This window comes from Eretmochelys imbricata, chromosome 8, assembly GCF_965152235.1.
Source record: "Eretmochelys imbricata isolate rEreImb1 chromosome 8, rEreImb1.hap1, whole genome shotgun sequence".
Classification (NCBI taxonomy): Eukaryota; Metazoa; Chordata; order Testudines; family Cheloniidae; genus Eretmochelys; species Eretmochelys imbricata.
The window spans coordinates 7,705,248-7,731,674 of record NC_135579.1 but is presented as its reverse complement, the minus strand read 5'-3'; the positions used below and the strand labels follow the sequence as shown (position 1 = coordinate 7,731,674).

The 26,427-nt window shown below is 41.6% G+C and overlaps 1 protein-coding gene across 1 annotated transcript in view; it reads right to left on the bottom strand.

The window, feature by feature from the left end:
• The window catches only part of TBC1D9B (TBC1 domain family member 9B), a 38,966-nt gene that overhangs the window by 8,298 nt on the left and 4,241 nt on the right, over positions 1-26,427 (bottom strand). The window contains exons 2-18 of the mRNA XM_077823652.1: positions 24,748-24,858; positions 19,480-19,598; positions 16,894-17,122; positions 15,981-16,239; positions 14,894-15,101; positions 12,344-12,556; positions 10,995-11,159; positions 10,002-10,152; positions 9,286-9,500; positions 8,271-8,388; positions 7,013-7,298; positions 5,020-5,149; positions 3,303-3,401; positions 2,314-2,382; positions 1,201-1,441; positions 812-877; positions 228-299 (exon numbers count right to left, since the gene is read on the bottom strand). Of these exons, the coding sequence (XP_077679778.1) occupies positions 228-299; positions 812-877; positions 1,201-1,441; positions 2,314-2,382; positions 3,303-3,401; positions 5,020-5,149; positions 7,013-7,298; positions 8,271-8,388; positions 9,286-9,500; positions 10,002-10,152; positions 10,995-11,159; positions 12,344-12,556; positions 14,894-15,101; positions 15,981-16,239; positions 16,894-17,122; positions 19,480-19,598; positions 24,748-24,858 (2,751 nt within the window). The remainder of the gene's footprint in view (positions 1-227; positions 300-811; positions 878-1,200; positions 1,442-2,313; positions 2,383-3,302; positions 3,402-5,019; positions 5,150-7,012; positions 7,299-8,270; positions 8,389-9,285; positions 9,501-10,001; positions 10,153-10,994; positions 11,160-12,343; positions 12,557-14,893; positions 15,102-15,980; positions 16,240-16,893; positions 17,123-19,479; positions 19,599-24,747; positions 24,859-26,427) is intronic.

Here is a 26,427-nt window from a genome sequence, read left to right as displayed (position 1 = left end):
CCTCAGCAGTCTGCGTGAGAGTGTTTCACAGCATGCTGCATTCTCTTCTAGAAAAGCAGAGATTAAACAGCCCATCAACTGACTCATCTTCCCCATGCAACAATGAGAAGCAACCCTAAAACACTTCTACTGATCAACCCTGCTTTCGAGGGTCACCATTCAAACTGCACAGACTTGTGCGACACTTGCAGCCTTCATCTCTTAGGTTAGAGCAGGTGTTAAGTTACCTTCTGTCGAGATATCCTCTGTGAAATAACTTGTGGCCTCCAGAGCAGACTCAGCCTCTTCTGAGATCAGAGCTGTACATGCAGAGAAAGGCAGAGAGAGAGAGCAGAAGATGATTGGGTTACTGAGGTACCTCTCCCCTCCCATCTGCCATAGAATATCAGGGTTGGAAGGGACCTCAGGAGGTCATCTAGTCCAACCCCCTGCTCAAAAGCAGGACCAATCCCCAATTAAATCATCCCAGCCAGGGATCATGTAACATCCCTATGGAAACTTACTTACACTGATAATTCATATATATCAATGGTTCGGTTTTTGGGTTTTTTTAATATTTAGCAGTCCTTCAATGCAATTTAGTAGCTGGAAATGAGGCTGGCTATGTAACCAGCTTTCTGCAGATCATCAGCAAATTCTTCATAGATCAGTCTGAGAACCACTGAGGCAGGCTATCCATTCATTCCCCTCAGTAGGTGGGAACACAAAAAAAGCTTTATTGAAATACCTAGCAAAACATGTAAGGATGCTCCTCAGCCAGTGTGATAGCTACCATTGGGTGTCAGAGAAGGAGGGAGAAGAGATCACTCACCCGGAGGCAGGTGCAATTTGTAAAGTAGTTTAAGCTTCTCAGTCAGGTCACCATGATACATCCCACCTGTGGGGGAAAGGATGAAATAAATAGCCCTTAGTGTTAAGAGTCACCGACAGCTCACAGGGGCCATCAAACAGACCCCTAGAGTTCCCATACAAGCAAGGGGAAGCTGAAAAGATATGCAGTTACAGCTCCTGTACAGAAAGAAATCTGTGCTGCTGCATTCTGCACAACGTCTAACTTGTTTAGCAAGAAGGCATTTCTCATTCTGTAATGACATTGTCCTCCCTCCTGGATGAATTCTATTGTCTCTCTATGGTTATGTGCTCAGAACAGTGGAAAACTTTGCTAAAACATTCCACAGCATCTCTAGAAAAGACACTTACTCATTCCTGTAACAAACTCCTTGAAGTTAATGAGAGAGTCCCTGTTCTCATCTAGAAGCCGGAACATTCGCCCTGCCAGCACAGGTGTGTGGAGGCCACAGGACCAGAGGGTTAGACTGGCAAACAGCTCTCTGAACTGCTCCAGGTCAATGCGATACTGCTCCAGGTAGGGCAAGCTCTGATCTCGGTGGGCAGCTGCAGTGCGGCTGCTCCCCCAATAACAACTCGTCAGGTGTTTTGCCTTTGAGGGGAAAGGGTTAATAGGTCAAACCATTAATAGTTACACAAACCTTCATTCTTAGGGACTCAATTAAACCTCACGGACAAAGACACTGCATAGCCAGAGAAGAAACTTTTGCTCATACATCTATTTTTCTCCTCCCCTTATTTATTCCTAAGGTCCATGTGTGATCATGGCTGAGCTCTGAGAAATGAAGGAAGAGGATTTGATCAAACTAGAAAAAGACTGATTTCAAGGAGAACAAAAGGCACTATCAGATTTGGATGAAGACTCAGGCAGAGATTTGAGTACATAAGATTTGTCACAGTGCTAGAATGAAAGTTTTATGAATAAGTCATACCATCTTACTTTGCTACGTCTACAACATCGTGCAACTGAGTATTTCAAAGGCATCAAAAACACTGAGTCTTATTGCTCTCATGAGGTATGGAACTTTCATCCCATTTTTACATACGGGCAAACTGAGGCACAGAAGGGTTAAGTGACTTGCCCAAGATTACAAAGCAAGTCAGTGGCAGAGCTAGGAATAAAACCAAGGTCTTCTGAATCCAAGTCCTCTACTCTAGCACTAAACATTCCTTTCCAACACTGCCAGCATCTCTCCCTGATGAATATCATTTAAATGCTGTGAACAGTTTTCCATCATCTTTGTAAAAAAAACCAAAAAAAAAACCAAAAAAAAAAAAACCAGACATACTAGAGCCGGTCTCACTGGCACCATGTACCCCAGAGCCCCACTTCTGCTTTTGACAGATCAGATTCTGGATAGAAATACAATGCTATTACTACCCCATCCACTCAATCTTTGTTATCTATCTGTATATCTGAGGCAGAGTGACTAGGACACATTCTTCCCCATGCCAGGTCCCTACCTTGAACACCACATAAAGCTCTTCTAGTTGTTCCATAGAAAAACCAATGTCACCAGATATAGCTCGGACCTAAAGTAAGGGAGAAAAACAGAATGAACATTTATTTATTACTCCTAAACTGGAAAATTTATTCACTTACTATAAGAAACAACAATATTTCATATACCATGAAAAAGGCCAAGAGACTTGACTAAGGTACAGAGGAGGAAGGAGTGTTATAGTGATTTTGAACTGAAGGAAAACAGTCTCACCTCTCTGAGTTGCTAGGACAGGAACATGCCAGCAACTGCTGACACAGAGAACAGCTGTACCCTCCTTGAACGAGGAGGGTAAACACAGTAAAAAGCTGCTCAAAGTGTTAAGTATGTTTTCTGCTCTGACTGCATTGTAATTGGAAGTGAGAACAAGTGACATGTCACCTCTTTGCCTTTGTTTCACTTTTTGGCTTTCTAATGCCTCTATTGTCAGACATCTATAGCGCAGGTGCTACAGTGAGAGGGGCAAAGGGAACAGGTTTCACAACTGGCACAAATAGAAGAGTAAAGTGGCAGTAAGATGCAGATGCTCCTCCTCGGTCCTAGTCCTCTGTGGGTTCCCAACATCACAGCACACACTCTGGGTGGGAAGGACAGCAGTATCTACCATCCTGCAACCCTCAAAGAGCCAAGATGAAAAGTAACAAATACAGGCAGCTCTAACAAATGGAAAGTGTTACAAAGCCTGTTGTGGTTCATACTGGCAATGATTTGCCTATAATTCTACCAGGATCACATCTTAGCACTTCAACTGTTTCCTCTGCTCTTCAGCCCAACTTGTTAGACTAGATCAATGAGAGCTAAATGTCAGCAGATATATTTTCCACATTAACCATCATCCCTTTAGTCACCACATCCTGGGTTTGCTATAGAGCAGATTTTCAGAGGACTCAAAGCAAAATGTCCTACATTAACATGCCAACTGGTAGCTCATTTAATCTGGGTGTTACATACCACACTCCTCTTGGCTGTGTCCTCCAGGGATTGGATCACCTTCAATCTTTGCTTAAAGCGCATCTGCTCAATGTCATCTGCCCTCAAGTTGCTGAATTTCTACAGTAAGGAAGAAAAGCACATCGGGTCACCCCCATGTACCAATGAGACAAGTCTCACATTCAGTGACATATTGTTCCCCAAATCAGGAATCACCTTAGAAGTGACCTGAAAGGGAAAAAATGACTTTTTGTCAATAGAGATGGTCTGCTAAGACTCTTTTGTTAAGGGTGGGTGGGAAGTATAAAAACATGTGATGAGATGTGCTAGCACTCATTAGGAATCCATGTTCAAATTGAGTGATGTACCTGTAAGGGGGCAGGGCTTTTTCTCAACAGCACTAATCAGAGAAGTAAAATGATTTGGATGCTGCTGCTTAAACAAGGAAGGAACAAGAAAGAATGAACAGTCAGAAAGAGTAGTACTTTGAAGGAAGAGAGCGCAATGACAGAAACAGGATTTCCTTGAGCAGGACACAAACTGGCACAAGTTAGTGAGAAAACGAGACTAGAAAGCAACGTACGCTGTACGGGAAGAACAGTATAAGGGTGATCTGAAGGGAGAAGAAAAGGACAATGACAGAAGACAGAGAGGAAGAGAGTAGCAGAGAAGAGAAATCCACCTGAAAAACTAAGTCTTTTCCCAATTTTCCTCATTGCATTGAGGGAGAGGATGTGTCAAGTGTGCACTGATAACTGCCCTGGTAATTAAACATAAAAATAAATTATTTTCTCCCATGCAAGTATACTGTTGTCATCATCCATGAAGAGTTACTTCTGCAAAAGTGTAATTGGGAACCAGGGAGAATGCCTGCTATTTCTGTAATATGGCCTATTGGATTCGTGGCTGCTGCTGCCACCAATCCCAGGTTAGCAGACTCCAGGTCATCCAGCTATCATCACAACACAGACACCGCAGAATGGGATTCATGGGCATGCCAAACCTGGCACGATGAGTTTTGTGCAGATACGTTACTCACAACTCTCCAAAAGTTTATCCCCAAAACATTCCTTTTTCATTCCAATATTCAGTAATTAAGTTGCCTCTACAATTCCCTGGCATTGGCTCACCCCATGTGCAAAATAACAGTCTAAAGCTTTTCTCCAGAGAGTGGAGGGAATCTCTGACCTATCAGCTTTAGTAGGCACTGAGAATCAATTTTCAATTTTAGTTAGCATGGTTGGTGAGATTTCATGGAATCTGAAAAGAAGAACAGAGTTGAAGTCCAATCATATTTAACGTGAAGACTTGTGGCCCAATTCTGCATCCCTTGCATAAGGCCTAAGAATATGGATTATCTACATTACAGGGAAAATTTGATCTAAGCTACACAATTTGAGTTATGTGAATAGCGTAACTCAAATCGACGTAGCTTAGATCTACTTACCGCGGGGTCTACACTACGCAATGTTGACAGAGCGTCTCCCATCGACTCCCCCTACTCTTCTCGATCCAGTGGAGTACAGGAGTCAACGGGAGAGTGATCTGTGATTGATTTAGTGGATCTTCACTAGACCTGCTAAATCGACCACAAATACATCGATCACCACAGCATCAATCCTCTGGTAAGTGTAGACAAGCCCCTAGTGAAGCCAATGAGTCTTGGCTGCACAAGGAATGCAGGACTGGACCTTAAGTGGCAAAGATCACTCAAGTAAATATTAATCTTGCCTCTGACCTCATAGGATGTTTTGATGAGTTCAAAGATGTCAATTTCAAGCGGTGGCTCATCTCCACTTGTGAGTAAGGCATGCAGGTGTGGGATAGGTGGAGAAATACTCTGCCGATTAACTACATTGTCCAGGTACCTGTGGGGATAAACAAGAACAAAGGCAGGGCTCTGGATTAACACAATCTCAAGAATTAACAAAAAAGCAAGTAAGATCTTAAACATACTATTTCCACTTCCTTTGGACAATCAATCTCATTGGCTGGAATAAATTTATTTCTTCCCAGCTAGCCTGCCTAGCACCACTGATGTCTTTCACTCTAGTACAATCAGTTCTCGTTTAATTCTTCAGAGCACCTGTTTTTAATGAGATTTCAGAAAAATAAGGTGCAGGTGGTGGCATGTTTGGAATGGATCAACATTTAACTTTGCTACAGGAAGCCTTCTTACATTTGCTACATTACAGGAAGATTTGCCTCATCAGGTTTTAGGATGCTCCTCCCACTAGGAGCTGTTACTGACAGTGAATCAGAATTCTCCCTAGATTTGGTAGCAGCAATCTTTCAGACTTCAAACTCAAGCTAGACAGCAGGGATACATCATGCCAGGATGGGCTTTGGAAAATATGATGGAACTCTTCAGACCTTAGCTTTCTATCGTGAGACCCCATTTTCTGGATGCTGTAGAAGAAAGTCAACTGAATGCTTTTGGATTCTTGAGGGTAGAACAGAATGGGTCTTTCTTCATAGTGTGATGCTGTATGATTGAATGTCACCATTTAGATAATTGATACTGCCATTGTTATACAACTGCAACAAATCTTGTACAAAGTATGTCATGTAAGATGTCGATAGAAAAGTTATGATTTGGTAAGTATGATTATCCTGTTTATATGCATGCATCATTTTAGTATCTGAAGTTATGAATATTGGCTACGTATTGGCATCATACATATGTGTTGTATTCCTGGGTAACACCCACCAGGTAAAACTTACATTAGGGCCAAACAGCTATGTACTGATGGCCCAGCAAGGACATTTAGCTCTCCCAATGGGCCATACGAAACTCACTCTGCCCAGGTAGCTCTTTCTGTGGACACCTCAGCAAGAATACGGGCAATGGCTACCCCCTGTGAGTCATCAAGCCATGTGAGGACATGGGATATGATCATGTGACCCTGGACTCCATCTTAGGCCAGTAACTTTCCACAGAGACAGTAAATTTCCAGGCACATGGCAAAGGATATAAAAGACTCCTGAGCTATCTCCATTTTGCCTCTTTCCTGCCTTGATTCTCTAGACTGTGGATTTACAACTAAAAGGAGCATTTTGAAATATGAACTGAAGACCTTCTAATCTTTTGGAAGTTATCAGAGAGATTTTACAAGCCAGCAGTCTATTCCATCACTGCTACAAATCTGATATAAGGATGTTGCTATTATTTGTATGTATATGATCAATTAACATTATTCACTCTCTTCTTTTTCTCTTTTATTATTAAAACTTTAGTTTTAGTTACTAAAGGATTGGCATCAGTGTGATTATTGGGTTGAAAGTTCCGAGTTATATATTGACCTAGCTAAATGGCTGATTTCTTGGGATTAGGAGAATCCTATATTTGATTAAATTGGTTTTCAGTAACTACTCAGACAGTGTCTGGGTGGGGAGAGAAGGGCTGGAATGCCTAAAGAAACTGAATTTTTGACTTCCTGTTAACCATTGTGGTGAGACAGAAGTTTACTTTTATTACTGGATTGGTATAATCTAATGTTAGAATAACCAGCAGTTTAGGGTGAGTCTGCCTTATTTCTCAGCAGTTTGTCCTGAATTTGGCATTCTCAGCTGTGACCCTCTGAGACACCGTGACATCTACTAAAGACAGTTCGAACTGCTAAGCAATGAAGATTGTGAGAGCATGAAAAATATTAAGGATTTCACACCAGAGTGGAAGGGCGAGTACCACTGCCGTTCACTTAATTACAAAGAAGAATAATGAGGGCTACCTGCCCAGGACAGTCATGGCTTCGCCTTCATCACAGCAGTTTAGCAGCTTCTCCATGTTGGCATCCAGGATGGCCAGAGACACCTGCAAGATAAGCTTGATGCCCTCGTAGAAGAAGCAGTCAACAATGACCACAGCACTCTCAAAGGGCATGACGCTAAGGAAGAGGGTGAGGAACCAGGAGAGAGAAATGGTGGAAATCACTCCCAACTCCTGCATCTTCTCTGACAGCTGTGGAAGGTAGTCTCGCGTGAGCTCCTCAAAGATGCCTTGGTCCACTAATGCACCTGAAAAGACAAGGGGGAAGTGAAAATTTGCTATCGCGGGACTGGGCACAAAGTAATGTAAGTCTATGCTAGTTGGATAAATATTGATTCTAATCACAAATCAGCCAGTTTTCAACAGAACTGAAATCAACTAAGGTTTGGTCATATGTATTTCCTGGTTCCCTCTTTAATATAACTGAAGAGATCTGCATACACATGTGAATATCATGTGATCTGCTACTGTACACCCTGCGGTGAGCAAGTCATTAATTGATCTGTATATCTCACCAGACGAAAGAGTGGTGGGGTGAAAGATTCTTGTTCTAAAAATAACGTCACAGAAGCAGAGAGATTAGAATTGAAGAACTGTGTGGGACAATCGCCTACAGCATATACTTTAGTGCTTTATCCAGTCTAATTTTAGAAGTTCCAAGCAATGGGGCTCCCACAACTTCCCTTGGGAGACTATTCTAAAACTGAACTGATCTCACAATGAGGAAGTATTTGATAGTCAGGTTATTTTTTTTCCCCTAATTTCATCCCATCATTCCTATTTATACCCTTGAGTACCAACCTAAATAACTCCTGCCACCATTCCTTTGTGTTTACACCCTTCAAATACTTGGTAGACTTCCCACCCCTTCGTCATGTACACATTTAGCTCTTTTAAATCTTTCCATGTAAGTCTAGCCCGCCAGCCCCTTCCCATTTCTGATTCTCTTCTCTGTCTTCCCTCCAATTAATAGTTGTCTGGTCCTGAAGGGTTAAGAACTGAATTATTCCAGGGAGAATAACTGGATATTTAGAATTTGCAGGAAATTCTTTACACATCATTAATGAGGCCAAAGCTTTCATCGGCTAGTGTCCCACACTCTTTCAAATGCACTATGTTTAATGGTCTGTTAATAAACACGACTCTCCTTCTTTCCTGAGTTCTGCTGATTGTATAATAGAAGGAAATGCCAGCCCCCATGATGAATTTGACAGACTCACCCACTACCCTGGAATTGTAGTAGTCTGGCAGCATCCGCTCACACAAGGCCACTAGGATCCAGAAAGCCTCTTCCTCATTGCAGTACAGCAACAGTACCGATGTCACGATGTTCATGGCCTGGGAGCAGGTAGAGCAACACAGACATGCATGGAGAGAAAAATACCACATTAGCTGAGGATATTCAGGAAGGTAATGGGACACTATAAATGTGAGATAAATGTGGTTAGAATACTATGCTCCTATGGATAAGGTAGGAGACCAGGAGTCTGAAGATCTATGTTCTGTTTCCAGCTAACCGCTCTTGGCCTCAGCTCCTGCAGCCGTGAAATGGAGATAGCTCCACGCATCTTTGTAAAGCACTTTGATCCATGGATGCAAAGTATTAGTATTAATTAACCTGGTTACTAAAACCTTGAAAAGGGTATTTATGCTGAGAGAGTTTTTGATAGAGCAGTGTGAAGGAGGCTGTAAATATCCAAAGGATGGATAAAACAATTCAGCGTCTACATACTCTGGATATCCTGTAGCAGTTTACAAATGAGTTTGGTGCAGGCTGTGCATGGTCAATACAGCTGTCTTCATAATCTCAGCTAGTTCTCATGCACTACTTAGGAAACTAGAAGGTGCTTTTATTGAGTGAGAAAAAGTTAGCCAGGACACTGGGGCTCTCCCCAATCTAATAAAATATTCTGTGGCTCACAGCCACTAGAATTATTTCCAGGGCTGTAAGTAATAAAACCCAAGTTTGCAGAGTATGGTTTCAATCCATCAACCTCTGGGTTATGGGCCCAGCACGCTTCCGCTGCCCCACTCGGATAGGCAGAACAAATGGATTTAACATCACATCCAAAGGACAGTTACAGTTTTACAACACAGCAGCCCCTGCCTTAGCGCTGGAGTATAAGGGCATCATCAAGGAGGATCCCAAATTCCAGTGTGAAACTTCTTTAAAATGGGGGTTTGACTCTCAGTAATGTCCAAAGCGTGGGGGGACAATCCATACTCCCCTCTTACCTGACAGTACCCGATTGTGGGGTTTCGGAACGCGTAAGCTGTCAGGACCCTCCGAAGGGCAGCGATCCCCAACTCATTCTGAAAGGCAGGGTGCTCTGGCATGGAACGGTGCAGGTCTCGCTCAATTTCCTCTGTAGCAAGGCTGTATTTCCCCATTGACTTTTCCACCAGCTCTGCATAGTACCCAGGAAGCGTCACCATCTCATTCCAGGCCCCTACAATGACAAAGGCATTGCTTCACTCACTTGTCCCCAAAGTTTCAGTGAAGGGGCAGATAGGGGACGGTACACAGACTCAAATGAATACAAGCAGATCCCAAAGTTCAGAAACAAATCTGCAGATAAATCAGGTAATTCCCCAGCTTCTAAATGTCACAATTCTGACAAAGACGACTCTGTAGCACCTGGGAAAAGAGAGAATTTCCTTTCACTGTACTGTCATGCAGCCCTAGCAGGCAACAGATCATAGTCTCTTCAGAAAGCACCTGCTGGCCTACTGCATTCAGATTGTGAGAGAAACTGGGTCTCTCTAAAGCTTCATGCAGCTGGAGTACACCGGGGAGCAAATGATTAATTTAGAAATAAATGTGATCTACTTAGATATGAACATTTAACTCTTGCAACCTCGGAAATTTGCAGAAGGCCTCATATTTGTTAACTGCAGAAGGGCTACCCGTTACCTGGGAACTGTCTCGAGTGTACAGTAGAGCCTTTTACCTGAGAACAAGAGCCACAACTCTCCACGAAGATTCTCTGGGATCCCTTTTAGTACCAATTCACGGGTCTTGGTTGTGCGATACATACACATTCCTCGCCCATACTCGAAGAAATGAATATTCCACGACTCTTCCTTCATCTTCTCCTTTGCCTAAGAGGAAAAACAAACAGAGCCTTTGGATGGACTAAAGCATTTTCGTCAAGTTCACCTATAGAATGAGAGGTTTCAGAATACTCAAGCCTGTACTTGACAAAGGAAATACAGTGCCACATTTAAACTGTTTCCTCTCGCTTATTCTTTGATGTGCTACATTCACTGTATACATAATTTATGACCAACTGATCATCTGTATCAAGTTTCTAAGTATTCACTGCCAAAAGGTGCAAGCAAGTAGGTTGAAACGTGACATTGATACAGCTTTTACTTGAATAAAGAGGTGCTAGTCTAGGATGTGATGGATGGCACTGTCGTCATGACACATCACCCTTCATCTTAAAGATCTGATTTTAAATAGATCACAAGTGAAATGATTTTGGTGGCCTCGATCTACATTTTATGTCTCATCTACAACACAAATGTAACCAAGTCAGGGTGTTCTCTTACTACATGGTTAAAATTACTACGTCCCCCGTACCCAGGCTAAAGCTCTTGGAAATCTGAAGCGAGAGCGAAACTGACTCAATGGATAATTATCAACATAGCACAAGAATTTAGCACAATTGGCAGTCTTTGCTCAAGTAGCCCACGACTGGAAAATCAAGATAGAGCTTGGGTTACAGCTCAGATACATTTCCAGAGCTGTATGGGAGCTTAGCAATGGAACTGCAGCTGGTGAAACAGGTCAGCGGGGAGATGCGCTAATGGAGCTTTGGAGTACAGAATGAAGAACGAGGAAGTTTTCACTATGCCTGTCTGTTCTAGTCTGCACTTCACTTAAACACCAAACTCTTTGCAATTAATTGTTTTCCATTAAATGTAAGCAGCTTGTATACCCCTTTGGGTCCCAAGAGCTCCTCGGAATTTCTCCTGAAGAGTTTGAGTAGCCCCTGGGAGGCCGTTGGCACATCCCCTGTACAGAAGCTGGGGACCAACTGGTTGCTGAGAGTAGAGGTTGGGCTGACTGCAGGTGGACTGCTGGAAGAGAGCTCTGGAAACTCCTGAAGAACAAAAATATATAGTCTGAAAAAAAGCATAATAAGCTTCTACTGTTTATTTTGCAAGCACATTTTGTGTGGTCAAATACTACACTGAAGTCCTCTCTACAAAACATGCCGACTTCTCCATGCTGCCCAACCAATACCCCTCAACCCAGCCCTTGCAGGGACCGCTACCCAGAGTAAAAGGTAGCTCCATCTCCAAGCCCATTCTATATTTCCCCTTTCTACCCAGACTACCAAAGGTGCCAGCTGTGATGTGGAGACCTGCCAACAAAGATTAGATGGAGATGGCCAACAGGCTACCTAACAGTAGTAATGCCACTTCTGGCCACTAACCTAAAAGTAAGAACGTCTGTATCTCATTACCAGTCCCCAGAGCTATCCATTACTTAGCTTTAAGAACTATTCTACGATCTTCAACCATAATCCATGAATGTATTAAGATTTATTGTCTCAGGCATCCTTAAGAGACCCATTGGGCCACATCCTCTGCTGTGTCCAGATCTCATTGACTGTAACAAAATATGCTCTAGTATACTGGCCACTAGAGGCTGCTCCAAACTGTGCCAGCTGGGGATTACCAGAGCATATTTAGCTCTGGCCACTTCCCCTGCCCACCCTGACATGTCCCTCACACCAGGAGTTGTGGAAAGGGAAGCTTTACGCTCCCTAGGGATTGTCCCATTCTGAGGGTATCCCCGGCACGGGATTTAGGAGGAGGTATTTGCTCCCTTTACACTGACTGACTGTGCAGAAGGGGTACAGCAGACCAGAGAATCTAGTCTAACATTTCAGCCTCTCTCTCTCTTCCCCTGCCTTTCAAAGAAATAGATGCAGTCTACTTCCTTTCCCCTTGCCAACAGCACTCCCCCAGCATAAACACCATTTTCTCTGTGATGCTCAGGCTCTAGCTTTCTTTATCTTGAGAAATTATAATGCAACTCTAACCAATGAATGGGTAACTTCCCTAATCTGCCGAGAATAGTGATGCAAATGAGAAATTGATGTAAATAGGTCTTATTCCCACTGTTCCTCATTATAAAGACCTGAAATGTCAGAGCTTAATCAGCCTCCAGCTTTCAGAGTAGGAGTCTGATAGGAAGATGCCATTTCCTGGAGTAGACAATGCAACAAACATCTCTTTGGAAAGGTGGAAAGTCCACTCCAGAACCCTGCTCTAGTACCTCACATCCAGTGTCACTGAAGCTCCCCTTCCATTTTCTGCCACTTCCATCCGATTTCTTTGATGGTGTTCTCTGCAAGAAGTCAGAGATTCTCTGTACCAGGAAATCTCGGTCCTTCAGGTTGGCGAAGAGGAAGGTCATTTTACTTTTGGTGCTGATGGAGAGAGGGCGGGGCAAGACACTGGAGCTGTCTGCTTTCTCAACAACTGCCACCTGGAAAAGACAGTCACAGGCAATTTAGATATAGCAGGTCTCCATCATTTCCATTTGATCATTAAAAGGGACTCTGAGACGCAGGTCCAAATTTAATTTGCTATAAAACATTTATAACCTGGATTGTCCTCCAGGTATTAATTTTTGCCAACACATCAACTCCATCATCAAATCATTTAACAAGACACATGCAAGATGGTCTAAGCCAGCAGCCTCTGCTGTAGCTGATGTGGTTTTTACAGGAATGATAGTGGCGCCTGTTGTGGAAAGAAGGTGGAGAAAACTGATGAAGTACCACCACAAAGAGGAGTTTACTTTGCTGTTTTAACACCTGCTTCCTCATGACTGCCATGTGTTCTGGTTTATACAGAAAGATCGAAGGGCTTTCCTCAGTTTCCTCAGCTGAAGGACAGACCTTTCACTGCCCCCCATCAAGATGCTGAGAACCCTTTTAAATTGAAAGAATAAAAACATATGCAGTGTGAATAAGATTTTGCCTTTTTTCCTATTTACAAAATTGAGTGTGTAAACAAAATAAGAAAATACAAGAGATTGTTTAAAAAAAAATGGTTTCAGAGTAACAGCCGTGTTAGTCTGTATTTGCAAAAAGAAAAGGAGTACTTGTGGCACCTTAGAGACTAACCAGGTTATTTGAGCATAAGCTTTCGTGAGCTGCAGCTCACTTCAAGATGAAGTGAGCTGCAGCTCACGAAAGCTTATGCTCAAATAACCTGGTTAGTCTCTAAGGTGCCACAAGTCCTCCTTTTCTTTTTTTAAAAAAAATGCTACTTTTCTAGAATAGGAGAGAGAATGCCAAGACAGAAAAGTGTGCTCACCTGCACTGGGCACAAACAGCTGTGCCCGATACCCCAACAGTAGCCCTATCTCCACTAGTACAAAACAGAGCAAGACACCCTGAAAGCTTATTTTTTATAAGAGCTACAGAAAAAATATTTTATTGTTGTTGCTCCCCCTTCCTTCTTTGTCAATGAGTTCTATTGAAGAAGCTGTGCAGATTTCATTAATGATGGCACGCAAGCAAGATGCATTTCAGTTTAATTAAAAATAGAAAAAAAATCTGTTTGCCAAATGGGAACGGACAAAGTGGCATGGGGGAAAAATGCTACTTTCAAGCTGCTAAGAGGTCTTTCTTTTACAAACAGGAGAGGAAAAACAAAACCTAAAACGTAAAAAAAATAAACCAACAGTCACAATGTCCTTTGAACAGACTTTGTTAAGCACTGAAAGTTTGACTTGTCTATGGATACTTCCAGAACTGGATAAGAAACAAACTTACTAGTCAGCAGTCTCATGGTTACTGAAGAAAATATTTGCATGTGTACTCTACCTTTGCTTCCTTCCTGTTACTCAGGTTTTGGAGACAGATTTCTCTTTCAATAGGAACTGAGCTCAGTCTTTTGCTAGAAACATTGCCCATTATGAAAGAATCCCCCAGTACCTAAATAAACTGTCATTTCTGGTGAAACCATTTGAGAATCATTAGGTAAGGGATAGATAAGAAGACAGAAAACATCATATTGCCTCTCTATAAATCCATGGTACGCCCACATCTTGAATACTGTGTGCAGATCTGGTCACCGCATCTCAAAAAAGATATACTGGAATTGGAAAAGGTACAGAAAACAACAAAAATTATTAGGGTTATGAAACAGCTGCCATATGAGGAGAAATTAATAAGACTGGGACTTTTCAGTTGGAAAAGAGACAACTGGGAGGGATCTGATAGAGATCTATAAAATCATGACTGGCGAAAGTAAATAAGGAAGTGTTATTTACTCCTCAGAACACAAGAACCAGGGGTCACCAAATTAAATTTATAGGCAGCAGGTTTAAAACAAAAAGAAGTATTTCTTCACAATGCACAGTCGAGCTGTGGAACTCATTGCCAGAGGATGTTGTGAAGGCCAAGACTATAACAGGGTTCAAAAAAGAACTAGCTAAATTCATGGAGGATAGGTCCATCAATGGCTATGAGCCAAGACGAACAGGGATGCAAAACCATGCTCTGAAGTGTCCCTAGCCTCTGTTTGCCAGACACTGGGAATGAGTGACAGAGGATGTATCACTTGATGATTACCTCTTCTGTTCATTCCCTCTGAAGCACCTGGCATTGGCCACTGTCGGAAGACAGGATACTGAGCTAGATGGACTATTGGTCTGATCCAGTATGGCTGTTCTTATGTTCTTAGCCTACGGATTAACTGTGGTCAAGAGTCAGGATTCACAACCTGTAAGCACCAGAAACACCCAAAAGCTAAAGACCAAAAGCTTGTAGTCCTGATGCATAAGTGGCTTTTCATTTTAATAGGTTCCCACCTCCCTGAGTGGAATGATGAGATGACAGGCCTCCTCTGCTTTGCTGGCAAAACAGATGTAATTGTTGGAAACAAACATCTGGCCAGGTATGTGCATCTTGTTAAATGGAGTCCACAAGGTGCAGTCTGTATGTCCATCCAGGCGTTCATCCTTGGGCAGCCGGAAGGTGGCACGGTACCAATCATTTTTGGCTCGAGCATCCAGATCTCTGGGGGGAAAAAAGAGAAGGGTAATCCCCACACTGGGAGGCATGAATGGCCTCACCCTCCATTCTCAAAATCCTAAGAAGGAAACACCACAACCAAAGGTTCATTCCAGTCTCAGCGTGCAAGAGTGCCTCTCGTCTTCTCACTGTTCACTTCTCCAACTGAGATATACCACAACACCCACACATTCTCTGGAGCACAAGTACTTAAAAGATAAAACAAGGTTTCTCTTGGATGCATCTCATAAACATAAAATATACCTTACTCTCATAAATACTTTGAGAGAAATCATCACAAGGTTGAAACAGATGGATTTAAACAACTGTACAACCTTCCATCCCAAAACAGTGGTACTATTAAAATTTGTACAATACTTTGAAGATGTAAAATGCTATAAGCGTACTATGATTTTTTTAAAAGACCCTCACCTTTTTAAAAAAGGAGATCAGAGCAGAGGATTGGGGGGAAATATAGGGATCCTGAAAGCATGCTTCTAAATAGTTGCATGCCTTGCCCTTCCCCAAATGCATTACTGTACCAAAGCAGAAGGCATTGTAGATGAAGTCATCTCCAATAGAAGCAAATTCTGCTTACATGATTATTTTCAGATAGGGATCATTGAAAGTCCAGTCTATGCCTTCATGCACAGGGGGAAAACTGAACTTGTCTAAAATATAGATTAATTGTACTCAGGACAAAAATGAGCATAGCTACAAGGGGGTACGTCAGAGATTATGTAGCACCTAACGTAATCAAGCCTTGATTCAGATTTGGGCCTCAGGTGCTAATCCATATATTACTAGATAATGTACGCCCATTCTTTGACTCTCCTGCTCCTCCCTTCCCCTCTTCCCATTTCCACTGCTGGAAGATACACACACCTTTTGAGTGCAGAGATGTTCTTTAGAGGCTTGCTGGGCTTGGGAAGGGACTTGTCCTCCAGGAAGCCCTCGTTGTCCAATAGCTGCCGCATGGCGATATTGGCCAGCTGTTCCATCAGCTTGAAGGTCTCATTGATGTTGAGGAACATGGAGAAGTAAAGCTCGCTATCCCTGGTACTCACTTTAATGCACTCAGGGAACAGCAGTGTGGCATTTTTTTCCAGCTGTGTCACGTCCACCCACTGGACGATCAGGGTCACTAGGGAAGCACCCAAAGTAAACCCACCAATTACAATGTGATGCAAAACACACATAGCCAGTAGGAGAGAAGTCAAAGCAGCAAGCAAGACTTACTATTTCTTTTCCCACTCTTGGGCAATTTTTTTCTTCCCAAGTGCTTCACCATAAAGAAAGCACTGTCTGACAATAACTGGTCTATGAAACAATACTGGATCCTACCTGAATGTTGCCGAATTAGTGCATACTCCTAATTATATCTCCTCAGGTTTTCATATCTCATCCATAGCAGATAACTACGGGCAACAGAGTAACTCCTGAGGCAAATGCCATCAAGATCTCAAAACTCCAGTAAAGAACCGCAAACAGCACAGGTTAATGAGAACTAGGAACCTTTTAGTTTGCGTCCACAGCGTCAACATGTGGTAGTTACAGGGAAGTGCAGACATTGCCACAGGCTTCTTGATCACTTTAGGTGCTTTTGAGAATTCTACCCATAAAGTCATGAGAAAGCTAGATGACAAGTGTAAGTGGGACCTGAAGGCTGTGTGCTGGGGCTAAAAGAAGATTCTCATGGGGAAAAAAAATTAAAAACAGCCAAAAAAGCCCACACCAATGATCAACTATATCAAGGGGGAAGTGGCAGACAAGAGCACATAGCAAGCTGATAACTTACCTTCTTTGCCCAGCAGGAAGGAGTAGAAACAGAGGTGATTGACAGTAAGATATAGCCAGCCCTGCCTTGGAACACGCCCTTTCCAGTAGCTGCAAGAATAGTAATTGACTAGCTTCTCCACCTCAGGCATTCCAAACTGTTTTCGCATCTTGAGTTCAGCCTCCTTAAATTTACCTGGATCCTCTTCACCCAGGGGCTGCTGATTCTTGTTCTCTTCAGCAATAATGCCCTGAAGGGAGAGGAGAGGATGATGGAAAGTGGAAAAATCAGTGCTGCCTTCACTTACAGTTTTAAAGTAGCACAATCTCAGAGACAGAGAGAAAGAACATGGCAAGGGAATCAGCACCAGATCCAGGTTAAAGGCAAAACAAAGACATTTAATAAGAACAACAAATCAGAACCTGTGCCTGAACACACACTGAAAGCTAGTGTCCATAAATAACATCTCAGTGACCTTCTCATGACTGGCCTAGTAACTCAGAGTTAGAACTCTATACTGCCATGCAGGAGACCTGAGGTGAATTCCTGGTACTGCTGAAGAGTAAGCATGCTCCCTAGAGGGCTTGGAGTTCCATAGACAGCACCAATGGGCGTTAAAGAGCTCTGTCCTATCCTGTTTAACCAGAAGGAAAAGACTGACAGTAACCCAAGCAAGAGTTGTGGGAAACAGGCAAGGAACCTGACAAAGATACAAAGGAGTCTCAAGAAAAACAATTTTTCACAGTCACAACTAACAATGATGTCTTGATGTTTTGTTTTCTAGATTACAGTAACAAGTCACTCCTACTTTATGGAGATTTTTATCTCCCCTTTCAATACCATTTAAAAAAACTACCATTGACTTACAGTGACACTATGGGTCTGATTTTCAGAGACAACAAGCAACTACAACTTACATAACTTCAACGGGAGTTACATGTTCTCAGGACCTCAGAAAAATAGACCCTATCAGACTTGATAGGTTAAAATATAAAGAGCTCTCCTTGATAATGGTCCACAACTTGCACTTCCTACCCTGAAAATCAAGTATTCCCCCCCACTTTAAAAAATTCAAATTCAACAGCTAAGACGCTGAAAAAGAAGCTGCCTCTGTGTTACCAATATCCAGGAGCATACACCAATTTGTGACTCAGAAATGTGTGCCATTTTCTTATTTCTATTGGAAGGAATTTTTTGGAACATTCACATATCTATTTTAAGGATAGGATGACTCTAAAAATAGATCAGTTCCTTAGCTTATCAGTGCATACAGTGTCCTTTTCAGCAAGCACAGCTGCCCTTCTCTGTTAGAGAGTCAGCAGCCTTGATGGCAGAGCCACTGCCTGGGTAATGGTACTGTTTCCAAGCTGCCCATGTTAGTTATTTCTTGCTCCTATCACCTCCATCTCTCTAGAGGATGGATCATCACATCAGCTCCTAGCATCATTCTCAAATCTACAATCTAGTTTATAAACAGCTTGATTTTCAATTTTTAGAAATGTGGATACAACTGTATCTATGGCTGGACCTACAACTATGCCTCCCTCTACCAAACCAAAATACAGATAACATATTCCGCCCTAGACTTCAGGCAAAGGCCAAAATAAGGAAGGGGAGCTTTGCACTGCTTCCAAAGCTTAACTTTGGGCACTACCAGGAAAGCAAATTCCAGAGTGAAAGGCCCTTCACCAAAAAAGCCAGCAACCCATGGTCATTTGGATCTAGGGACTGACAGTGAAGACACAACCACCAAGTTCAACTGTTGCTATAAAACACAAGGGAAGAGGAAATCTCAGAAAATGAGGACCCAGATCATCTAGGGAATTAATAATCTATATCAACATGCTGAGACAAAAGCACTGTTTCTGACATTCACAGGCTGTCTTTACTACTATAATATTCCTAGTGAGAAACTGTCAAAGTCAGGCATTCAGAGACCTCGTCCATCCACCTCCTTCATGGTCTTTACTAATTGGGCAAAAGCTGACTCTACCCTCATCACACCAGGAGGGCAAGATTACTTACTCAGTCTCCCAAAAAATCAAAGGCCCCACCCACTTACAGTTCAAACTGACTCTTTCTTAGTTAACCCCTCAACCAGCAAAGATACTAGTGTGTGTTTGAAACACAGCACAGTTGGAATTAGGATACAATCACTTTACACCAGAGACAGATACTAGATAGTCCTAGTAGGGAAAGTGCATTGTTTACAGGCTAGAATTATCTGGTGACAAACATGGGGGAGGTCAGAGCAGTGCAAGGTGGTCCTCTTGTTTCTCTCTGCCAAAGATACAGCTCACTGGGATAAAGTCCGAAAGGCAGCAGGTTTTATTGAGTTATTGCACTAGGAGAATTCTCAAAGGCAGGCTACTCTTTGAGATCTGCCCTTTTCACATGATTGCTACTGCAGTATGTATTAATCCTGAGCTACTGCAGTAATAACATAGTACTGATAAAACAGTATAAGTTATATGAAGATCTGAAGCATACATATGTCCAGAGAAGGGTGAAGTTGGAAATATCTATAGGGAATTTTTTTCCACTCCAAAAGGTAAAAAATCTCAACACCACCTCCCCATGACCTGCAGGGAAACATGTGCCCCTTACATGTATCTTGCCCTTTATGAAAGTGGTGATGTCGTCCTCATTATCAAAGATGGAGAGGGTCTGCAGCAAGTTATTTTCTAGCCATTCCCAATGCTTTGTGATCTCCTTACGAGATGAGCCTAATGGGGGAACAAACAGGAAATAGTCAGAACACCATTCTTCTTGCAAGTTCACAGTAGGAAACAAATAAAAGTATCACTGCAGAAAACAGTGTGCAGGGCACCTGTAACCAGTCAACTACACCCATGCTAGGGAGTCATTTAAAAAAATAATATATTGAAAGTCAAACTGTTGTCACCATTGCCAGGTCCTCCTAGAAGCGATGAGCAGCACTTTCTCTTGACAGCCACGCACACTATAGGTCAGCCTGTCTGCAAGTGTACAAGTCCCATTTTTCTCCAAATCACACAGCTTGGAAAAGTTTTCTTAATTCTTAAGTAGTATTTTACACTCTGTAGAATATTAGGAAAACGTTATACAAACTAATTTCAGAAAAATAGGACTTGCTGGATCCCTGCAGTTTGACGCTATTCTCCAATGCTGTGTGTGACTGCCAGGAGAGAGCAGATGGACCTGAAATAAACAAACAAGGCAAATGTGAAACATTCACATTTGAAATGCTGCTGTGCTATTTATTTGGGACGTTTGGCACAATTTATTTATTTCAAAAGAAGCTTGTTTGTCAATCACTTTAATGCTACATCAGCAAGTTTCAAGTCTTAAAATCCCCTTTCATGCTGGAGCAAATTAGGAGGAGGGGACATTTCTACAGAAAGGGTAGCTGGCCAGTGGTTTTGTTCCTTTAGCTATTTATTTCAGTAAATATTTTAGTAAGAGATTTCTCCCTTTCCACCCAGGCTCAACTTTGCATTCAAGTCAGAACCATCGAGTAATGGAAATGGTTATGTCAGATATTCATTGTTATAACTTCAGAGCAGTATGAAAGCAGAGACGATAGATGGAAGCCTTCACAGAAAAACTAAGAACTTTGGTAGTTAGCAGATAAAGTAAGAAATATAATGAAATGCAACTGAAAGATAAACATAAATTGATTCAAATCTAAAATGTTTGTAAACTTCCTCCTCAATTAAATTCCAGTAAGTTCTAAAATCCTACTTCAATTATGTACAGGACTCACTCCCAAAGGAAAACAGAATAGAAATGGGATTCCTAAAAATGTGTAGGTGAACATTTCAATTGCTTTAATGACACAGCATCCATCCTACCAAGGAATTTCTATGCAGGCAAAGAAGCCACTGTGTAGAACTGATCAATGAAATTGTTTTTAATTGTTCACTTTATTCATTTAACTTCATAAGCAAAGTTTTATAAATGAAACTACATTCATTCATAAACCAGTTACCCCAATAACTGGCTAATTGAGTTTCACTTTCAATCCACTTGCTGCTTAAATCGCTGAAACTTACACTGTTTCAACATTGTAACTTCTGCTCACTGTTTGTCATTCATTATACTTATCTATATTGTAACTTCTGTTCACTGTTTGCCATTTCTTAAACTTGTCCATATTGTAACTCAAATTCCATTTTAACTTGTCCCAAACACCATTTTAAAATGGTCACTTCATTTTGTAAAAGCTTGCTGTAACCTTCATTTTTGCAAAACCCTGCTGTAATCTTATTAGTTTAGTTTAGATGTGTGAATGAGGTATGTATGGATAATGGAATCAACCTCCAACCCCAGCCTGTCCTGATGAAATAAAGTGTAAACACCCAACCGCTGAAGATGCAGACAACAGTCCTGACAAAGTAAAGAGGAGTCCACCCTCAAAAGAAAAGAACAAAAGTACAATTGAAGAAACATCAAAGCCAGGTCCTAGGCTGAAAGTCAGGTCTGCAATTGACGGGTGATCAATCACACCGGACCCAGAGGCAGCGTGACACAGCAAGACCTATAGACTCTGGATTCAAACTAAAGCCTACAAAAAGGATGGGTGAGATGGAAGACTTTGGAGGGTAACATTCTGCTGCCAACATGGAAGGGCATCGGTGCATGCCCAACAGAGACCCAGCTCTTCCTTGTGCCCGGCTTTCCTGCTTTTCCAGTTAGCCGCCACAAGCTACGAACCCAAGCCACGAACTCAAGCTACATTCAGGACTGGTAACTATACAGCAGCTGCAGAACCTTTGTGTGTGTGTATGAACGAACCTGTGAATGAATGTGAAACTGAATGAAATGTTATAGCTATAACTGACTGCCTACTATGATTCTTTTTGTATTCACAATAAATGTGACATTTTGTCTTATCCCCTTTAATAAGATCCTGCTGGTTTTTATTTTATTGGTATAACACCTGCACCAGGGTTGATGAAAGAAAGGGGGCAAAGGGGCGTCAAGCGAAGATACAAAGCTCCCTGAAGCTCTTACTCTACACAAGGTTTATTTCTTACCTTGTTAAGAGGCAACCTCAGCAACAAATGAGTCACAGCTGAAAGGTCTATAGTTGGACACCTAACAATGAAACTACCCCAGCTTGTCTGTGGTTACACAAAGCAAAACAAACTCAAGATCTGAAACCAGAAACTAGAATCAGCAAGAAATACTGCTCAGGGGACCATGAATTTTGTCTTCACTAGGTCAATGGAGTATAGAGAAATACACACAAAGCCAGGAGGAAAGAAGAAGTTTACTGGCAGCCTAACTTTAACCATTGATACATGTTTTGAAACTACAAGTATCACACAATCTTAAATGACTTATTCTAAAGGCACCTGAGTATCTGCTTGGTGCCTTGGACTTGGAGGAAGCATAGTGTTTATAACATGGGAATGAATCTGGAATTCTGTTTTTTTTTCCAGGAGCTCGAGTTGTTGCTGTGTGACTTTAAAGGAACTTGACCCTTAATTATCGTTTGAGATCTTTCTATGAAAGACACTAGAGTCATGCAGAGTATTACTGTTCCATACGTAGCACTATGTTACAAGAATGTTAGGACTTTACAGTTAATCACTCAATAATCAAGGACAAAAGTTGAGGTTGCATATACAACTATAACTCTGTCCACTCATATTTATACCATATCACGTTATTTCAATCTCAACTAGAGCACCTTATATATACTATTTTTACAACCTTAAATATACATATGTAATAACATCCTGTAATTTTCTTCATTCTTTTTTCTTACATCAATATAAAAACCCTGTAAATAAAGATGTCTTCTCTCTAAAGTGTATATTTTAATCATTTTATCAGCAACCAAATACTTGCTATATATTTCATTTTAGCCCACAAAACTGCATTCCTTAGAGGTAATTCAAGGATTAAAGTAGTTAACTCAGAAGCTAATTGTGACCCTGATAAACCAACTCAGGCCAGAGCCGTAGGCCAATTCACTTGTGTGTGAATATCAAAGGAGTTAAATGGATTAGTATATATTTAGGCAGAATAGAACAGGGCAGAATAACTGAATGAGAAGACTGAGAACCCCAGAATTATTCTGGGTAGCCCTGGAAAAAATTTTTGGGAAACTGGCAGTCTATCACATCACTACCACCATTTGGAGTTACAAACAATGGTTTACCTACTTTAAGCTCTCAATAACTCTAATTCCTTTTCTAGAGAATAAACCTTTAGTTAGTTTACTAAAGAACTGGCTGACAGTGTTGTCTTTGGTGTAAGATCCAGAGTACCAACTGATCTGGGGGTAAGTGATTTTGGGACTGGGGAGAAACCTGATGTGGTGTGATTTTTGGTTTTAATAACCTTTTATCACAAAGTTCAGTTTGTCTGCATGGCAAGATAGGCTGGAGAGGCTAAGGGGACTGACTGTGACTCCATGGTAAGACTGCTACAATGATCCAGGAGTTCACATTTTTTTACTAGCTTGGTCATTATAGAACATATCACCAGTTTGGGGTGTCTGCCCTTGTTTTCTGACAGCCTTCCCTGAGATAGTCACTCTCAGTGGCGAGGCACGCCAGACAGCGTGATACTAATGTTGTTGCCCATGCACTTTACATTCTTCCTTAGATGCAGGGCTCCATGCATAATGAGATTCTGAGGCTAGTTGCACAATTTACTATTGTCACATTGCTATACAAATCCCAATTTGCATCATGTACATCCATGAAAATGCTGCTTCCTTCTGCTCTGAGTTTCTCACCCACCATTTTGCTTTCCTGCTTTCTTCCTGTATCTTCTTCCCCACAAATGGGAGTTGATGGGTTTCTGCGGAGGAACGCAGCAGTTCTAAGCTTCTCCACTCCTGTAGGCTTTAAGCAGCTCTACAGGAGAGACTGCGTGGCCATCTGGAGGAAGGAGGGGAACAGGGGCAGAAACTGATATTTGTGGGATCAGAGGGAGATTATTTTTAGGCTCACATTTTACTTCCCTACAGCAAAGATTTCCCGTCATACACTGGTCAATCTGACCCATAAGGTTGAATTGAATACAATTTTCTCCTCATCAGTGGGTAGGACTTAAAGCCTCTCAATAACCAAACTTCTCTATCAGATATAACTTAGTAGATAATGTTTGTACTTCACGGTCCAAGAGACACAGATAAGGCTTTCATCTTGGCGCCAAAAGACCAAACACATCAAGACACTTGATCATAGCCTTTAAAAGGGCATATTATCCAACTCATACCTGGCCTTGTGCAGTAAGGAATGGTAAGATTCAAGTACAGCAGTGGTGCTTTACAAGTACAAGGGATGCAGATGATATGTGGGGCTGGAGTTCTCATTACGTTTTGTTAAAGGAAAAATCACGCACTAATTATAATTAGGCAGGAAAGGACTAAGCCACGACAATATAGTAAAGAGATAATCATGGGCATTGATCAGCGCCCTGAATAACCTTCATTTCCCCATTTTTGTACACGTTCCCATTTTGTGCTTTGCTACCAAGGAGCACATCATAGCACAGCAGTTGCCCTGCCACAGGAGTCCTTAGTAAACCAAGTTAAATTCTCCAAATTATTGCCCCTGCATGCAGACATACATGCATACCTCAGAGGAGGGAGAATCCACACAACCCCTGAAGAAATTAAAGCTCTCGCTGAGAGTTCACAGGACCTCAGATTTTGGAGCTCAGCCAGTTTTAGCAACCCATATTGCTTGGAAGTTTGACTTAAGAGCTGTCAAGGTTCTTAATGAATTGGTTCACATCACAAAAAAGTTGTGGACACATTAAAAATCCATAACTCCTGTGACAGTTGTAACATTCAGCCTTAGTATAACTCACTGTCTGAATGGTGCAACGATAGGTATGCAGCCACCTGCCAGTAATCACAGTAGTACCTACCACATGCCACTGCCCAATAGATTTGCAAGTCCTGAGTCTGGTGCAGGATCCGGTAAGGGGCAACTCTAGCACTGGAATCCAAAACCACATCGAGGGTTCCCACAAGCAGACCTAGGAAACAAAAGATGTGAAGATAAACAAAGTGAGTCACTGATAAGAGACTTGGGATAAGGAGAAATGTAGTCTCAATGGTGGAAGCAATATGCATGACCCCTTGGCATTCCTAGGGGACAGGTGAGCAATGGTGTTTCAGTCTTGGAAGAGGGTGTGGTGAGCATCCAGTCATAGGAGCAAACAAATTATCTGTACTGAATAACTACAGCTCACTGTTAATAACTTCATAGTTAAGACTGCATTCAGATGTCCATTATAAGCCTCAAGGTAACATTCTCCCTTTAAACTTTCTTTGGAAGGAGACGTTCCTATGGAAGTGTTTGTAATTAACACACAGAAAAGAATTCTTCTGGAGATATTCAAGTCTAAGATAAGTAATTTTCAAATGGCAAGCACTCAAACCATAAGCCCTCTTTGAAAAATATAAATAAAGTTTTTAGGGGTGGAGACCAGTTCCCAACACGGAGAATACTTTTGGGTAGTTCCAGAGAGTTTTCATTGAACTAAAACTAAAATATTATTAAAATAACCGAAAGTTATACATCCTATAGATTTCATATTCTTATAAAATGAGGAGAGATTTTAAGGATGATAAAATCCAAAAGTAATACAGCAGAGGATTTTTGTAGGCCACAGCTTTCAGTGCCACCTTTGCAAGCAGCAGCTAAGATGATAAACTCAACCATAGTAGGACCAAATACAGAGAAATACCTGAGCAAATACTAGCAAAAGCCAATGCTCGCAGGTCTTGGTGACATTTCTAGAAGGCATATTTGATTTAATCACTTCTTAAATTAGCAATTTAGATGGGAGTGGGGTCAGATTGCACAAGCAGAGAAGTCTTTGGTATGAACAGTATGAAACTGTACTAAAATAAGGAAAGTACTTTTGGAACTAAATATTGATAACACTGGGGATAGCAGCCAGAAAAAGGGCTGGGGGGGACCTGTTTGGTTTTGTGGTTTGGTTGTTTGTTAAACTGATGCTAAATCTGAATGTTAAAAGGTGATCCTCTTTCTATCAGAAGATGTTACAGAATTCCCTTCCAGGTTACAGAGGGATCAGGAGCCAAACAACTTCCCTCACTCCTATCACAAGAAAGAATGAATCCTCAGGCTGCAAGGCAAAAGAAAACTTATTTTTTGTGACTTACAGACTCCCACCCACAGGATGCGGAAGGACTTTGCCACAATTCAAAAAAGCACATAAGCACATGCTTAGTTCATCCCTATTTAGGACACTTAAGCACATGTTTAAAGTTAAGCTCTTGCTTCAGTGTTGACCTGAACATGGATGTTTTCCTGAATTGCTGACTTCATGCTGATCAAAAGAGATTTTATGGAGTTTTCACTTCCTCCTAACTTCAGAGTGAAATTTCAAGCCAAAACATTTATCTTGATGATTTTTACATCCCAGAAATCATTTTTTTGAAAATGATTGAAGAGGATGAAGTGAAACTCTCTGAGAACTTTGATACTGATTCAAAAGATTAGATAATGGTTAAAATTTATCTCCTGCAATGCTACTGAATAGCACTAAACTGGTTTATCACTTACTCTATTACAT